This window comes from Cydia strobilella, chromosome 22 (genome assembly GCF_947568885.1).
Source record: "Cydia strobilella chromosome 22, ilCydStro3.1, whole genome shotgun sequence".
NCBI classification, from domain to species: Eukaryota; Metazoa; Arthropoda; class Insecta; order Lepidoptera; family Tortricidae; genus Cydia; species Cydia strobilella.
The window spans coordinates 1,412,429-1,427,864 of record NC_086062.1 but is presented as its reverse complement, the minus strand read 5'-3'; the positions used below and the strand labels follow the sequence as shown (position 1 = coordinate 1,427,864).

At 36.2% G+C, this 15,436-nt stretch overlaps 1 protein-coding gene and 1 long non-coding RNA gene across 2 annotated transcripts in view; one reads left to right on the top strand and one right to left on the bottom strand.

Moving 5' to 3' along the window:
* Positions 1-11,334, bottom strand: part of LOC134751552 (microtubule-associated serine/threonine-protein kinase 3) — a 108,486-nt gene extending 97,152 nt beyond the window's left edge. Inside the window, exon 1 of the mRNA XM_063687009.1 lies at positions 10,994-11,334. Coding sequence (XP_063543079.1) covers positions 10,994-11,126 — 133 coding nt within the window. The 5' untranslated portion in view covers positions 11,127-11,334. The remainder of the gene's footprint in view (positions 1-10,993) is intronic.
* The window catches only part of LOC134751553 (uncharacterized), a 238,986-nt gene that overhangs the window by 182,179 nt on the left and 41,371 nt on the right, over positions 1-15,436 (top strand). The gene's annotated exons all lie outside the window — the stretch shown is intronic.

Genomic DNA, 15,436 nt, shown 5'->3' with positions numbered 1-15,436 from the left:
CATGAAAAGGTAAAGCGCTTATTTATTACATGTTCATGCGACCAGCTGACGTTCTTTCCACCGCGATACAACCGGCTGACGATTTTTTAAATTCACAATAGCATCTAAACTATCCTAGAGATCCCTTAAGGGATAAGTTCGCCTTTGTACAAATTTATTGTATTATTTCTGTGTTATGTACTTGTTTTGTGCAATAAAGTGTTTACTACTACTATCATCTGACAAAGTATCAAACGGGAGGCGATGACAACTTTTTTTACGTGTTTCTGTGGCTGCCATTCCTCAACCCACCAATGGAGCGGCAGCTGACGTCCACGAGGGTTCATCATACATAGCCGTTAACCACTATAAGAGTTATCGCCCGGGATGCGATTGGTCATGGAAATCTGTTTCTAGCTCGCGGTCTATAACTAGACTAGATAGTGCGAATCGAACGGAATTGAAGACCGCCAAATAGCGGGAGGGGGGAGGGGAGGCGTTTGCCTAGCAGTGAAACTTATGTTGTCCTAGACCCAGGCCCAGCCCAGGGCCCAGTGGGGGGGAGTTTTAGCACCTAAATCACTGAGTTGGTAAATTGAATGGTACCATACTGTGCGACTTACCTACTTGCCTCGCCTCTTGCCATTCGTGTGTTCGCTAACTGGAGCGTGTGCCCTTTCACACCCGGCGTGTGCTATTGTGTTTCTACGTCTGTTTTTGTTATCTGACTCTTAAATGTCATAAACTAATTGCCGTTTTTAGGGTTCCGTACCCAAAGGGTGAAAACGGGACCCTATTACTAAGACTCCGCTGTCTGTCACGGTGATAGCTAGACAGTTGAAATTTTCACAGATGATGTATTTCTATTGCCGCTGCCGCTATAACAACATACTAAAAATAGAATAAGATAAATATTTAAGTGGGGCTCCCATACAACAAACGTGATTTTTTTGTCGTTTTTTGCGTAATGGTACGGAACCCTTCGTGCGCGAGTCCGACTCGCACTTGGCCGGATTTTGATGTTGTAGGTTGAAAGGCTGCGGTTAGCCTTAGCTCAGTTTCTGATTTTAGTGTTTAAATTTACCCCATTCGTCCAATAACAAAACTGAATAAATGTATGGTTCCGTCATTTTGAAAAAAATCCAGAAACTGTATCGACAAAAGATATCTACATATTTAATCATCGAAGCTGAACCACGTTCGACGTGTTGCCTCTCTGTCGCACTTGTAAATTCGTACGTAACCTGCTCACAAAATTTCACGAGAGTCGGTTGAATGCGACCCGTAGAGGAAAATATCCGGGCATCCGGGCATACATTTTTGGCCCAGCTACCAGTAGGTACGAAATGGTACGGAAATTAGATTGTTTGACTGTAGAAATTTGTACGCAGGTCAGGTTCTGAGAAGGTAGAGTAAGGCCCTCAGCACACGAGGCGTAGGCGTAAGCGTCGAGCGTATCGTAAATACGTGACGAGTGCGAGACGCGCAGAGTTCTGAGCACCAAGCGTCGCGTATCGTTCTGTTTGCATACAAGTTCTTCACGCTTACGCTACGCTTACGCTAAGCTTCGCTAAGCTTACGCTACGCTTACGACTGTCGTAATAACGACAAAGATGTCGTACTCTACGCTACGACGTGCGGACTTGTTTGAACTTGTACGTGCTCGTAGCGCTCTCGTTCTACGCGCATATAACGATACGCTTACGCGTCTCTTACGCTTACGCCTCGTGTACTGAGGGCCTTAAGCGATAAAAGCAAAATTAACTTTACATCAGTGTGGTTCTTAGAGCTAGGTCGCAATAAGTGTATCAAATTCAAATGTAAACCGATTTAAGTGATGGACTATAACATAACAGAATTCGTATAATTTCTAGCTCACGGCCCATTACTATGGCCGTGAGTGTCGTGACATGACTAGGTTACACTTTGAGTTTTGGACCCTAAGTCTGGGGAGTAGGGTTCGAAATCGTGTAGATATTTATAGTAACCGCACGATTTGTTCTCGGTTGTAAACCGCCCTTCACGCTAGATTAATATGTGGTAACGATCTTAGTCTCATATTCGTGAGAATCTCGGGAACCGTAATAAGCTTAGTGATGCGAGTTGAAACCAAAATAGATAGATAGATAAACTGTTTATTTGTTTGCCACAATACACACAAAATATTCAAATACAGAAATGACATAGGTACACAGAACAATCCAGAAAAAAAATAAAAATTACAACAACAAATAAGTCACACAGATTTTTACATAATAGAGAAAAAGGAAAAAATACATAAAAATACTGTTTTATACAAATAAAAATCCTGTGTGCGTCGTAGCAAAACAAAAAGGTTCTGGCTCAGTATTACGCTTCACCCATTAGGAAAAGCACTGATTTTCTGCCAAGACCTGATCACGTCAACAAAAAACAGTGGAAAATAATGAAATAGTCGAAAATCTATGTGTTTACCCTTCTGAGACCCACAATAGTGGCTTTGTTTTTGAATGTGAAACCCATAGTTACTCAATAAAAGTTCGAAATTGAATGTGGAATATGTATGTGCAAAAAATTGCACGCAGGGTCTTAGGAGGTTAGAACTAGAAAGAGTAAACTGGTAGCGGTTTCAAAATATCTTGCTCGTCTGACATATTTTCGGTTAAATATTTCTAAAAAGTAGTACGAGTTGATTAATTATTTATAAGAACAAGTTTGGGAACAAATCAAATTATTTTATTAAATATTTTGATTTGTGTTTTTTAAGTAGTCACACTACTATATATAAATTAAAAATCCGGCCTTCAACACTGGAGGGCTTCGTTACTTTTTCTTTAATATATGACATCTATTACAGTTTTTAATTATTTCTAGGTAATTAAAATATGTTTGTAATTGGTTTTCAAACAGGTAGTGATAGGGACAAGATACAAGACATGATTGAGCAACATATGTGCCATTTTCAATCAAAGGGGTACTCTTATTGTCGGTTGTCAATACGGCGCTATGTCCATATAGCTTCAATTTGAAATCAACCTTATTGACAAGCGACATTGTGGTACCTTTTAGTTGAAAATGTCACATATATCCAAATATATTATATTTCTATCTAAATAGGTATTCGGATGACAACGTTGCAGTTCCACTATTATTAGCGAAAAAACCTCTGAAACGTGCTTATTTTTTTTACTTCAATAATTTCTAAGCGCCGAAGAACTTTTTAATACTGTAAATGTGTCCTAGATAGTTACTGCGGATCGATACTCGACATGTATCAGCGTGCTGACGAATCGTGAACCTTATTGAAAAGTCATAAGGTCGGTCATTGGTCAGAGTTTTTAGTATCTACTACTTATCGGAAAGTTCGAACCTAACGGCTTTCTGGCGAACTTTCATTGAACAAGTGAGATGCGAATTTATTTACAATTATGTGGTATTTTTATTGCGTTCGTAATGAGAATACCGTTAGATAAATTGGCTTGGGAAGGTACGTTTCTGCAATGTTAATAATTTTTTTGTTTAGATTTTTTTTAATAGATACTTCTCGTACCCAAAGATCTCTGGACCCTGAGATTTGTATGCTTATAAACATACTTGTCATGCGTTGCGTTTGCGTATGACAAGTACATATGTTTCTAAGCACACAACTTTCAGGGTCCAGATTTCATAATGCATTGCATACGTTGCGTGGGCTCAGCTCAGCTTGACCTTTATCGCCCGGGACGCGAATATGTATACGTATATTGGTCACGGAAATCTGTGCCATTCTCAACCAAAAGGGCACTTATTGTCGGTTGTCAATAAGGCGCTTCTTCCATATAGCTTCAATCTGCCCGCGCAGCATGGTTTCCCCTATCACTAAGTCCGTCACTTTCGCACTCACATACTTGTTAGAACGTGACAGGCATGGTGATAAGCGTACCGTGCTACGACTCCTGAAATCAACTTTATCGACAAGCGACAATGTGGTACCTTTTGGTTGAAAACGTCACATTCTGTTCCTGGATTGCATGTGGTCTAGAGATAGTATTGGCAGAATGTCTGTACGATATTTTATAAATTCGCTAAAATTCGTCCAATTACAATGTTCCGATTCCACTCATGATAACAGGCGTGAATTGCATTAAACTAATAATTAATGGCAGCTCGTTAAGCAATTAGCTGGAGGCATGGAGTAAACAATGGGCTAATTGCCACTTTCTATATACTAACACTTAATTATAATTATAAATGTTTAATCTTGGTTTAGCGAAGCGAATGTAAAGTGAAAATCTAATAAGTTTTTGGCAAAAATTTAATTTTTGGTAAAAGCTTTTATCGCTTACTGTACTTTTCTTTCCACATGCAACTAATACTCATCGAAACAATTCTAAAAACACCAAACACAATTAGATTTCGTTGTTTTATCACAGTTCCTATGGCCACCGCTTATCTCCATCACCAGATCAGCTCGATGGTACCATAATATTGCATTGTCACCCGACTTACATATGTATGCAAATTTTCAGCTTCATTGGAAGTCGGGAAGTGGGTCAAATTTAACTTGCAAGATTTGACCCGTACAAACATAGTTACATACTTACATACATTTGCAAAATAATAAAAAGCTTGTAAAAATAAACGTAAACGGATCAGACATAGACTTTCGCATATTTACTTGTCCCGGGGATAAAAATAAACTGCTTAACAATGTCCTTCTACGTAACACTATAATGTTCAATCTATAAATTGTATATACAGATCACAATGGAAAAATCAACGATGATCAACTCTGGCCGACGCGGGACTCGAACCAACTTTGGATTGCCGGTCCTATGCCCAATCCAATTTATCTTTTATCTTATACCTTTAAACGAGCTATTCTTGTATATATATATTTATAATTAGAGTTTTGAATGATTCACGGTTAGTTTCACTAGACTTATATTGACCGGGATATAGACCGTGATTACCTTTTGTATTATTTGTGAGCTCCCGATATTTCGACGCAGTTACATGCATCATGTTCACGGGTGACTGAAGATAGCTGGTGGGTGTCAAAGTTGTGTATATATTTCGGAAACGGCTCTAACGATTTCGATGAAGTTTGCTATATGAGGGTTTTCGGGGGCGAAAAATCGATCTAGCTAGGTCTTATCTCTGGGAAAACGCGCATTCTTGAGTTTTTATGTTTTCCGAGCAAAGCTCGGTCGCCCAGGTACTAGATTGTAATGTGGTACTGTAAGCTGTAAGCCGAGCACATGATTGGCGCGACAGTATCTCGCCGGGAGATAGACTACCCGTCTTTTACTAACTTATGAATTAAAGGGGGACGGGTAGTCTATGTCGCGGCGATATACTCTCGCGCCAATCATGTGCTAGCCCGGCTGGTACGTCCCACAATAAAAAAGAAAAAATATTAACATTTACACTATAATGTTCTTGATAATGGTGTTTATTACAGCCTATGTCTACTATTAATGTCTACTTTAAACTTCCTTTATATGACTTGCCAAGTTGCCACTATACCCGCTACATTACGTCATAAGTCGTTCAAGTTGCTATGTAAACAAGATAGCAACTAAGCGGTGTACTATTCCATACCGTATGTAACACGTACGGAAATAGGATCTTAAATCTTAATTTTAGACGTAAGACTTATTCAAGTAGTTATTGGTGGAGATGATGATGAAGACAAGTAATTATAAGAAAACCGGCCAAGTGCGAGTCGGACTCGCGCACGAAGGGTTTCTCGGCAACTACTATGGCTAGACACCAAAATTGGTGTGGGCCGCATGTACTTGTAGCCACGCGACGAAATCGCGGAGTGAGCCACGCCTGGCACCGGTAAACATCTGCGATCCACTACAAAATCGCGGCAGCCTCAACAGCATACTAAAACCATTGTTATACTTCGATTCGATGGCTAATACGGATAAGAAATAAGAAGACTTTTTTACCGCAACAGAAAAATAAGGAAACCATTTTTTGTACAACTCGCCCTTGCCCAGTTTTTATTTACTTTATCAAACTGTTAGCGTGATTGAATTAGTTATAAAAGCCTCTACAGGACTAGAACGTGACTAGTTGATATAACAAACGTTTTGTGGAAAAAGACCTTATGTTTGTCCATTCTATAAACATATATTCCGTTTCGGTTGTAGAGAGAGCGACGTATGAGTCAGAAGCGTCCGGGGAAATCAAGGTGGTATAACTCGTTCTAAATGGAAAATATATATGGAGTTTATTATGCAGAGTTTGTTGTTGTTTGATATGAAATCGAGAGAGTATCAGAATCTTGATAAGTAAAATTGATAAACAAAATTCTTAAATGAACACCCCACAAGTACAACACGTGGATATTAAAGTGTTCTTTTTGGTTTTGTTGAGTTTTGATAAAGATAGTTTACTTCAAGTAGCCATATTAACTACAATGCGCTTATGAACGTCAAATAAAGCTACAACAGTGTTTTTTTTTTTTTACAATACATATTTTCGTTAATGAAGTATGTAATAGACATAGACATCATTTATTGATAATTGTAATATTACAGGTCACAACTTACATTTAAAGTACTTAATTATTTTAAATTACATATTATTTACATACAACTATGAAATAAAACTATGAAAACGGATTATATCGCGTATATTGAATTTATAATTCATCCCGACGTTTCGAACTCTTTACAGCGTTCGTGGTCAACGGGTGACTGAGGAAAAATTACAAAATGCAAAAATACCCACATACTAAAATAATGAACAATCATAGACTACAAACTTTAAGGCTGGTTGTACATGCAAAATCGGTTCATAAGGCTAGTTATACACTATAATTATTTTCAAGTAAAGATATATATTATATACGCGATAAAAAAAAAAAAAAAAAAAAAAAAAAAAAAAAAAAAAAAAAAAAAAAAAAAAAAAAAAAAAAAAAAAACTATGCCGGCTCCAACCCTACACCACGGACCCGAGAAGATTTAATTCCCTCCTAAATTGTAACCTCTGGTTCTTGCCAAGGAGAAGCGTTACATACCCAGAATGCTGCGCGAGGCCATTGAGATTAAGAAATATCCAAACTTTAATAGGGAAGATGGCTTTTCTCTACCACCAGCTTGGGATCCTGTAGTCCACCTGATAAAGGAGCAAGCGAGACATAGACTGTGAGACCGTAGTGTTGGATGATGCTGGACATTCTGATGTTTTGAAAAGATGTGTCCCGCCGAGTTTTTTATATCGCGTATATAATATATATCTTTACTTGAAAATAATTATAGTGTATAACTAGCCTTATGAACCGATTTTGCATGTACAACCAGCCTTAAAGTTTGTAGTCTATGATTGTTCATTATTTTAGTATGTGGGTATTTTTGCATTTTGTAATTTTTCCTCAGTCACCCGTTGACCACGAACGCTGTAAAGAGTTCGAAACGTCGGGATGAATTATAAATTCAATATACGCGATATAATCCGTTTTCATAGTTTTATTTCATGAGTAACTATCGCGGTAACCGAAGACAATATTACATACAACTAATTTGTTTGTAATACAAAATTAAATTACTTCACCGTCACTGGAAGCTTTATAATTGAGAGAGCATGTGTGATACTTTTTTAATTTATAATGTTTAAGACCTTTTGTTAACCGCATTTAACGCTAATAAAGAGCTTACTTACTTACATATACGTTTCCGTCGAATTATCACCAGTCTAGTACTTTATTTGACTTTTGTTTCTACTTTCCTGCGACAGTTACAGAAAATTGATTCTACTTATTTATTTTTCGTTTAAAAGGCTTTTCTTTATATACTAGTGTATTTATTACATTTAAATGCATTATAAATAAAAAATAAATAAATATTATAGGACATACTTACCCAGATTGACCAAGTCCCACGGTAAGCCCAAGGAGGCTTGTGTTATGGGTACTCAGACAACGATATATATAATATATAAATACTTAAATACATAGAAAACACCCATGACTCAGGAACAAATATCTTTTTTTTTTATACTACGTCGGTGGCAAACGAGCATACGGCCCGCCTGATGTTAAGCAGTCTCCGTAGCCTATGTACGCCTGCAACTCCAGAGGAGTTACATGCGCGTTGCCGACCCTAACACTCCTCTCCCTCGTTGAGCTCTGATCTGATGAGCTCTGAGCTGATATCTGTGCTCATCACACAAATAAATGCCCTTACCGGGATTCGAACCCACAACCATCGGCTTCACAGGCAGGGTCACTACACTACCCACTAGGCCAGACCGGTCGTCAAAATATTATTATAATGCCCAGAAGAATAGCGAAACTTTAACCTTGACTTTAACTTAATGTTTTGGTCGTTTTGGTAGCAAAACCTAGGCATAAACTTCCAGAGGCAATAAGCACTTTTCCAAAACATACATTGTTCTTTACAAAATACAAACATCCTTGTTTTGTTCTGCATAAGGATACGGCTACATGCATGTGTCAATAGGAAGTAGTATGCAAACATGAAAGTTGATAATTTGGTTGCCGATTGCGTTGCAGAAAGTTTGTTGACATATTTTTCTATTGCATAATGTTACTTGGCAGAAATGTCGTTTGGCAGAATTACCTTTCGCATACTGCTCTTCGGATAATATTACTATGCAGAATTTCTTTTTGCATAATATTATTTGGCAGAAAACCTTAACCTAACCCTCTTAGAAAATTCTGCTAAATGAATATCATGCAAAATGATTATTATGGCAAGTATATATTTATGTGAAAGTATCATTCGACCAAAATTTTTCTGCGATATGTGTTATGAGAAGTGTATTTCTGACAAATAATATTCTGCCAGATGAAGGTAACCCTAATTTTACTTGTACAATCAAACACACATGTTAATTGGTCTTTTAAATACTGGTTATTGACAATACAATCGATTTTAAACTTCAAGTTGTAAGTGGAATGAAAGCAATGCTGCTGCCTTTCTTGTGGCTTTTATTTATTTACACAATGCAGAATTGTACAAACGGCAGACTTAAAGAGTCCCACAAACTAGACACCTCCATATGATCAATGTTACACTCTTAATTTTAAATACATAACATATAGTGATTTAAAAAGTTTGTTTAGTGCAGAGAAGAGGAGTTTGTTAAGAACTATAGATAATAGAAGAGGAAAGATGCTTGGGCACCTGATACGACACGACGAATTTATCAAAACATCATAGAAGGGAAAGTTGAAGCAAAGAGGAAGGAGGGAAGACCATGGAGAGCGTACATGCATCAAATAAAGGAAAAACTCAAGAAAAACCAGGCTGTCAACCTGATACGACACGACGTTGAGTTTTTCTTTGTTGAGAGAAGTTTTTGTTAGTTGAGAGAAGGCAGAGGACCACCAAACATGGAAATTGCTCCACCGACAAGAGTCTTACTCTTAAATATATGATGATGATGATGTTTAGTGCAAAATTAATTCAGACTGTTCTATAAGTATCTGAAACTTCAAAACAGCAAAATTGTAAATAATATTTTTATATTATCAGATATAAATCAGGTATTTTGCCATATCAATCATTTTTTAGATAAAGATCAGATTCCTACCAAGCCCCATAAGATGTTGATAGTTATCAACTATCAATATTATCATTGGTTTATACTTTACACACTTGGTGGTTGAAGGTACAATTGATAGTGTCTTTAAATAACCGGCCAAGTGCGAGTCGGACTCGCGCACGAAGGGTTCCGTACCATTACGCAAACAACGGCAAAAAAATCACGTTCGTTGTATGGGAATAACAATAATAATAACACTTAAATATTTATTTTATTCTGTTTTTAGTATTTGTTGTTATAGCGGCAATAGAAATACATCATCTGTGAAAATTTCAACTGTCTAGCTATCCGGTTCATGAGATACAGCCTGGTGACAGACAGACAGAAAGAAAGACAGACAGACAGCGGAGTCTTAGTAATAGGGTCCCGTTTTTACCCTTTGGGTATGGAACCCTAAAAATGGCACTTTAAGCTACATATTATTATTGATTTTTGCTGTGTTTGGCTCTTTTTCTAAAAAGTTTGCTGAAGGAATTAAGACCAAAATATTACTCTACTAATCCAAAAAATAATAATTAGAACATTGACTGGTCAATGTTCTAACCCGTTATACTTACTTACAATAGTTTTTTTGTTCTTTTTTAAATTGATAGAAAAAACATGAGGTAGATTTCTTAAATGAAACATGTTTTTAAATATTTTTATTTTATTTTCTGTATGACTGCATGCCTGCATGGGAACCACTGCATACAATAATGAGTTGGTCAAACCAAATTGTCAGTAAATAAGAACAAAAAAAACTATATTCATCTTTTCTTTTGGGTGCTAGTACAGTGCAGTGTAAGACAAAGATAGTATGATTGTCTATGTTTGAAATGAGACAGTCCTTTGACAAACTATACATATATTTCAGAATAATTAATCTATTGAAACAAAAACTACATCTCACACAAACAAAACACAGACTACAGACCAGTAATAAATAATACTCATGATGATAAAATAGGACACAGATATTTCAATGTAACATTGCCAGAACCTGCCAGCTAATAAACTGTCATATCAAAATATATTGGTTCATTTAGAAACATACTCTTGACCCAATTTCATCAAGGTCACCCTATAAGGCCTGTCTCTGTCATGTATAAGGTGAAAACTGGTTTCAAAAAGGTTACATTACTCATAGTTTGTTTTTAAATTATCTACCCACATTATTATAAAACAACCTAACCCAGTATGATAATGCATTTAGAATACAATGATATACAATAACTCGCTCGGTTTCTCAAGCGGCAGTTTGACACAGTTTCGAAGTATGTAAGTGTAGATTTAGAAAAAAAATTGAGTGTAAGCGTCGAAAGTTTTATGATAATGACCGACCAATCGTTTGCGTTCGTTCACTCACGCCCTCGCAATAAAATCACATTGACAGCTGTACAGATAAACCTTGAAAACTATACAACAACATACTATGCTATACCCATATGTACACATGGTACCGAAAACATTTCTAGATTTAAATAACTCCTACCTTCTGCGCTCTGGTTCAGCGATGAGGGCACCGCGGTCGAGGACAGCTCCTTTTTCTGACCATGTTTAGGAGGATCAGAGTCTGAATCGTCGAAAACAAGCGTCCTGACCGATTGCGAACATCGTCGATCCATTGGCACTCACAACACAACCACACACAAATGCACTAATTTCCCCATTTATCACAACGATATGGTCATGCAACACGTTTAAGCAGCACCATCGGAGTTGCGAACATAAAATAAGCGAAATAAATATCGCTTTATTGCACACAGTTGAAAATATAATTCGCGTTTTATACCATCATAAATAACGCGACAGTCGACACGGCTTCTTGTATCACCAATCGAAAAGTGACACTTTTGAAGGGTTAGCCTATGTTGCCATAATAAACAAACATTTCCCCGTTATGTAAATATAGACTGATATTGGCTTGGGAAGTAAATATTGTGATTCGTTTCGTTTTTTTGTAGTCATAAATCTTTTGCCAGACAAGCCAAATAGTTATTATAGGTGTGTACTGTCTCAGGAAACTTATGGTTTTACATTCTTATACCGGCAACATTATTGCGATTGACACGTGCTTGACCAATGACGAGATGTTTTGTGACCTGTATTGCCACATGATTGCCACCATTGCCAGTTTAGATTTTTAAATTTAATTTGTAGACAATAAATGTACTGTAGAAATTTGTAGTTACTAAGTTTAACGTTAAATGTAAAGGTTCATTAATTACGTCACACGAATTTCGAGGTTTTTTGACGCCCTCCCCCCTCCTTGTCACACTTGGTCACAGTTGGCAAACCCCTCCCCACCTGGTGTGACGTCACATTTTTTCAATGAAATGGACAAGTCGAGTTAAGTACTATTATATATTCCTCGACCGTTATTCCCATTTACTTGGGGTCGGCCCTTTCTCCATTGCACACGATTTTGTGCGGTGTCTTTATTGACGTTTTTTCTTTAAATCGAGTAAAGTATTTTTAATATTTTATTAAAATATTTTTGACAAAAGAAATATTGGTAATTTTATAACCCAAAACGGATTAGGAAAGAAAATTAAAGGAATAAGAACGATTTTCGGTCCAAAAACTTGTTATTTAACTGTGTACAGTGAATAATAATAAACCGAGAGAGGTAAACAAAATAATAAAATCTTTAAAAAATAAATATAGTTACGGCAACGACGAGTTACCGCCTGCACTTATTAGGAAATGTGCTAATGAGCTAACAATACCATACTACATTCTTATTAACCAATCTTTTTCGGAAGGAACCTACCCAGATATTTTAAAAACGTCAATTATCAAACCAATCTTTAAAAAGGGTGACAAAACGGAGACAAATAACTACCGCCCTATTTCACTCCTACCAACATCAGCAAAAATATTTGACATGGCAATGTGTGATCGATTATACTCATTTTGCGAGAAATATAACATTTTTCACGAATCCCAAAATGGCTTAAGAAAAAATAGATCCACCATCTTAGCTACATACAAATACATGCAGGAAATATCAAACATACTAAACAATAAAAAATACGCAATAGGTATCCTACTCGATATGTCCAAAGCCTACGATAGGGTACAATATCACATACTCTTGGACAAATTATATGGAATAGGTGTCAGAGGCGAGGCACACAAATGGTTCTCATCGTATCTGCAAAACCGCGTACAATACGTCGAAATTCAACATATTGACAAAATATCCGGAAATATTCATAAAATTAAATCCGACTCACTGCCAATGATAAGCTCAATACCACAAGGTGGCGCCCTCTCGTGTCTATTATTCTTGATATACATCAATGACCTGCCTAAAATCCTAAATGAAACGTGTGTAATGTTTGCAGATGACATCTCTATTATTACTTCTTGTAATGACAATGAAAACCTATGCACTGACCTAAATAACATACTCACAAAACTCACACAGTGGCTAAAATAACACAATCTAGAAATAAACTTCACAAAAACAAAGATAATGCAATTTAGGCCCCGACAAAAAGACCCCTTGAAAATAGAATATTCATTTATGGGAACCCAAATCGAGTGTGTCGATACTTTCACGCTCCTCGGACTAGACATCGACTCGCATCTGAATTGGAAGGCACATGTGACAAAAATTAAAAACAAACTGTCAAAATTCATATACGCCTTAAGAGAATTAAAGAAATGCACCGACCTAAGAACAGCTCTCAATGCTTATTACGCATATGCCTTCTCGTGGTTAAAATACGGTATTATACATTGGGGTGATGCTACAAATATTGAAGATTTATTCATCCTTCAAAAAAAATGCGTACGTATTCTAGGCTACATCAAAAGCCCAGAGAGTTGTAAGCCGCTCTTTGTAAACCACAAACTACTGACCTTAACATCAATCTATATTCTCGAAATATGCAAATTCGTTCGGAAATATCCCCACTTATTCACAAAAGTCTATGAACAACCACGACGATACCCCGCGAGATACAAAAATAATTTGGCAATTACAACAAAAATTAATTTAAAATTGTACCAAGCAAGCCCAAACATGATGGCTATTAAGATCTATAACAAGCTCTCAGATAAAATAAAGAACGAAACATCTGAAAAAAAATTCATAGATAAACTCAAACAATTTCTAATAAATAAAAACTACTATAGCCTTCAAGAATTTATTGATGATATCGAAGAAACATAACAAATAAAAATCGTCGGTCTGCCTCTATTCACACTATTCACAGCAATGTAATGCGCATAATAAATTCCAGTAATACATTATATTATTATTTTAGCTAAGTATGTAGTAATGTTATGAATAAGACACTGATGAAATTAGGATTATTCATTGCAATTTGACATTTTTTTTCTACCATTAGCCTACTTATTATTATACGACATCAATAAATTGAAATAATAACTATTAATAATAAACTGACAAATCAATTCAATTAATCATTTACCAATATAATTATTTTTGACGATATATTCTTAGATTTAGTTTTAAGATTTGCGGTCATTTATTTTATTTTAATTTAAATTGATTACTAATAATAATAAATGTAATTAGCCTAGAATAATATTACTATTGTGTGCCCTTACAGGGTGTCATGATCTGACTTTATATTATGTAACACCTATTATGTACATGACAATACAATAAATAAATGATAAATGATAAAATAAAATAGTTTAAATAAGTTAGTGACGTCACAAAATTTGTGACTCCCCCTCCCCCTTGTCACAACATGTCACATTTTCTTGACCCCTCCCCCCCTAAATGTGTGATGTAATTAATGGATGACCCCTAGTATTATGCAGTCAATGTCCGTAAAGGTGCTTATCCACCTGTTCAATTTCTTGGTCCAATGTGCATTGCGTGTCCAAGAAATAGGGATGATGAGTGATGACACATGTAGAATTTTACAATAAAGTCTAGTAAAATAGATAGCAAATGAGAAATTTATCACAATAATGTGGATATTAAAATAATATATGAAAAATAATACAAAAGTACATTATCTGAAAGTTTCATAATTTAAGTTTTTTTTTTAACTTCCAAAAAGGTAAAAAGTAAGGGTACCATTTGATTCCTTACATTTTATCCAAAAAAGATTGTAACGCAATAATATCGTTATACATAAACGCAATAATTCACCGACAAAAACGCAATTTTCTTGTTTTGTTCATACTTCAAGATGGGTTCTCACTTTGTCAGTAACCTTGACGTAACATTCACTTACCGTTTTGTTAGGAGCGTTTCGCGAGTGAAGTACGACTGTCGGACTTTGACTATCATTTCTGACTTGTATTGCTTTAATACAATGGGTCCCATATAGACATTTGATCCTAAAAATACACCTGATCAATTAGTACCGTTAATGAAAATTTATCATCTAACCTATTGGACAGGTGGAATACCACCCTAAGTCAATCAGTTTAAAATCTTTAAAAATAAATATACTGTTTCAAAAAAATATATTTGTAACAACTAACTAACTAACATGGCTCAACGACCCAAAGAGGGTCTTGGCCTCCGAAACGAGAGCACTCCACTTTTCCCGATCCTGCGCCAGCTGTCGCAGATCCGCTTCTACACTCTCTCCCAAGCGGTATCTGGGCCGACCTACCAGGCGGCCAGCCGGCCACCAGTCGGTCTTCCCAAGTACGCCCTTTTGGCAGCCCGACTTTTGTTATAATAATTTTGTAATTACTAAGTCTGCAACAGTCATACTTCTATGAAATTATGAGGTATAAATAACATTTGCACTGCGTGTGTTATCAAAATCATTGCAGACCTCTTGGTCTAACTCTAGTCACGTAATTATTTAAATTAAAAATAGCTTATTTTTTCAAAATGGATTTCTCCCTGTTATAATGCATTTTTTCACAAGTGGCAAGTAACACACATAAAAGCGAGCATAACGGATCTTTTTTCTCGCTCTTTCTTCTG